Source organism: Mucor mucedo (assembly GCF_025094135.1).
Source record: "Mucor mucedo strain NRRL 3635 chromosome Unknown EV154scaffold_1, whole genome shotgun sequence".
In the NCBI taxonomy this organism is placed as follows: domain Eukaryota; kingdom Fungi; phylum Mucoromycota; class Mucoromycetes; order Mucorales; family Mucoraceae; genus Mucor; species Mucor mucedo.
In genome coordinates, this window is record NW_026252285.1 from 22,613 (window position 1) to 25,507 (window position 2,895).

General features: G+C 41.1%; 1 protein-coding gene across 1 annotated transcript; it reads left to right on the top strand.

The window, feature by feature from the left end:
• Window positions 1–1,623: 1,623 nt before the first annotated feature.
• EV154DRAFT_489192 (uncharacterized protein) lies at window positions 1,624–2,547 on the top strand (the record flags this gene model as incomplete). The annotated part of the gene is made up of 1 exon (XM_051599272.1): window positions 1,624–2,547. A coding segment is annotated over exon 1 (882 nt), but the record flags the coding sequence as incomplete, so codon positions are not given.
• Window positions 2,548–2,895: the final 348 nt, after the last annotated feature.

The following is a 2,895-nucleotide window of genomic DNA, read 5'->3' on the forward strand; positions in this document are numbered from 1 at the left end:
ATCATCTCTTGTAATGGCACCCACAGCAGCATAGTACTCTTCATCTTTAGGTGATTCACCCCCATTTCCAGTAACACGAGTCTCGTCACGTCGTGTTGTATATCTTCTTCTCATTCCAGCCCATTGTGTTTGCATCTGCTCTGATGTAACTTTCTCTGCAAAACGTTTTTCGGCATCGGTGGGGTTACTCTCCAATAGTTTCTTTTTCATCAAAATTGTAGAATACTTCCAAATACGTTTCTTCATGTTCGTATCACTTTTTTCAACCAGAACAAGGTGCGTCTCCGTGGTAATTTCCGGCAAGATATCCTTGGCCTTCTTTGGCCATACCAAATAACTGCGACTTGTAGTTCCACCTTCACTTGGCTCTTCGACAATTGCATTGTCTAACGTATTGACAGGTGGCTGGGAAATGGGAACATTTGTAGATACTTGATTAACGGGATCACTAGCTCGTTGTTCAATTATATTAGTGTTAGCTGGTACCTGACTTTCAATAGCTGTTTGTTGTTACTGGCTTGTTTAAGTGTAAAAGCGGTAACGTGAAATAAAGAAAAAGAGTAGAGATTAAGATAAAAGTTCTTAAAAAGTGAGCACCAGACTATAAGTTGTCAACTAAGATAAAATAAGATATAAAGATATAAGAGGGAAATGCTAAGACGAATCAGTTATCTGTGTCTTCGAAGGAGTATAGTAAAATACAACTGTTAAGACTATTCAGTGCTGATTTATAAGAAGGGCTTTCGTACAATTATAGTAGTTATATATATTTATAATGAAACCAGGCTTATATGAATAAGACTAAATCAGGTTATAGTAAAGAACAAACTAAAGATTTTATTAAATAATTTTATCGTCCTTTTTATAGGAAAAGGACCAAAAAGCAGTCAAAAAAAAATAAGACATCTGAGGTCAAAAAGGACCAGCAGAAGAAGAAAAAGGTGGTGTAACATTGTCCATCGAAGTTGACAGAGACCCAGTTGTTTGCTCCTGTGGCTGTACTAGGTCCTCTAGATCTTCCTCCTCTACCTCTATTACCCCTAGCTCTGGTACCTCTACTACCACCTGTACCTCTAGAGGAGGTAACGCTTCTGGACTCATTCATAGCAATATTGTCGTCGATGGTATGACTATCTCTGGTGGTGTTGTTGTTAATTTGGTTATTACTGCTGTTATTGCTGTTGCTTTCCATTTCGTTGGTTATATTCGTAACAGTAGTCGAAAAATTGTTCATTATAAAGTAAGTTGTATCAAAGAAGATAGAAAAATGAAAGAGGATAAAATAAATTCGAAATAAAAATTCCCTTTGCATGATTTTTATTTCATTTTGTCATTTTATCACTTCCTTTTTGAGCTTCTATTTTTCAATTTAGGATCAAATCGATCCTAATAGGTGCTCTCAAGATCGGAAACCGAAAATAAATTGCCCAGTTTTTCTACAAAAATAGTAAAAGAAGTGCTTGAAAAAGCGATCTAAAAATGGGCAAGATAACACACATACATATATCGGTGGAAATAAAAATCTGATCAAAGTCAAGGTACATTCAAAATTATTCGCTTGAAAAGGAAATGATAAAATAACAAAAGTTTTTAAATCCACATTTTTTTATTTTTATTTTTTTCCTCCCTTTTACTTTATTACTACTTTTTATCACTTACCTTACTATGAGCAACACTGAAGCAAATAACAACACACCCAACAACGTACGTGGTCGCGGACGTGGTTGTGGAAATGGACGTGGAGGTAGACGCGGACGTGGCAGACACGCTGGCACCTTTGTGTTTGTTGAACCTACTGTTCAGCACAACACCACTCCTGTCAACAACAGCAATGCCCAAGCTGAGAACAACAACGCTAATGTCGAAGATGACAATGGGCCTTCACGTCCATACAACGTATGGCCTGAGGTTGCAATTTGTATCCTTCTTGAGATCATGGCAGGCACCTACAATCACTTGTTGAGAAGAGGAGATACTGCCTTGAAACAGTTTATCTGGGTTCATTCGGCAGCTCTCTTGAAAGAAAAGATGGCTGAATATGCAAACACCGACGCAGTCAGGGCTTTTATAGCAAATGTCACGCATCTCAGTATGCAACGCAAGTGGAAAGACATGAAAGCCAGATTCACCAGAGCCAGAAATGCAGCAAGAGAAACAGGAGTTGGTGGAACTGTCCCAGACATACCGTACTATGAAGAAATTGCGAAGATCACTCAGGATGATCCTAGCATCCAACCTGAGGTAATTTACGAAAGCGTCAACATGGAGGAGAATGGCATTCGATCATATAGAAGATCAAACGACGTTGATTTAATGGATGCCATTGGATCCGATGGTCCCGAAACTACGTACTTGACACCTACGGAAGTCGATCAACTTGTGATCCAAAAAGCTTTGGCCGATCGATACCCCACTGAAGGATCTTCAGTACCATCATCATCAACAGCACCTGCATCCGCACCACCACCTCCACCTACATCCGCACCACCACCAGCCTCAACACCAGCAACCGAACAACCAACACCAACACCAACATCAGCATCCGCAGTATCACCAGCATCGACATCCGCACCACCTCCACCTCCATATTCATCCGCATCACCTCCACCTCATCAAACATCCGCACCTCCACCTCAACAAACATCCGCACCACCTCCACCTCAACAAACATCCGCACCACCTCCACCTCCACCTACATCCGCACCACCTCCACCTTCACCTACATCCGCACCACCTCCATCAAGATCAACCCGCACTTCGAGAAATAATCGAACTTCTGTTGAGCAGTCTTCGTCAACTTTTGATCCCATCGAGGCTGCTCGTCAGTTGTCAGAGGAGCATATGGCAGATGCCCGCCAACTCGGTGTAGAGATGATGGATCGAATGGCAGCGGTA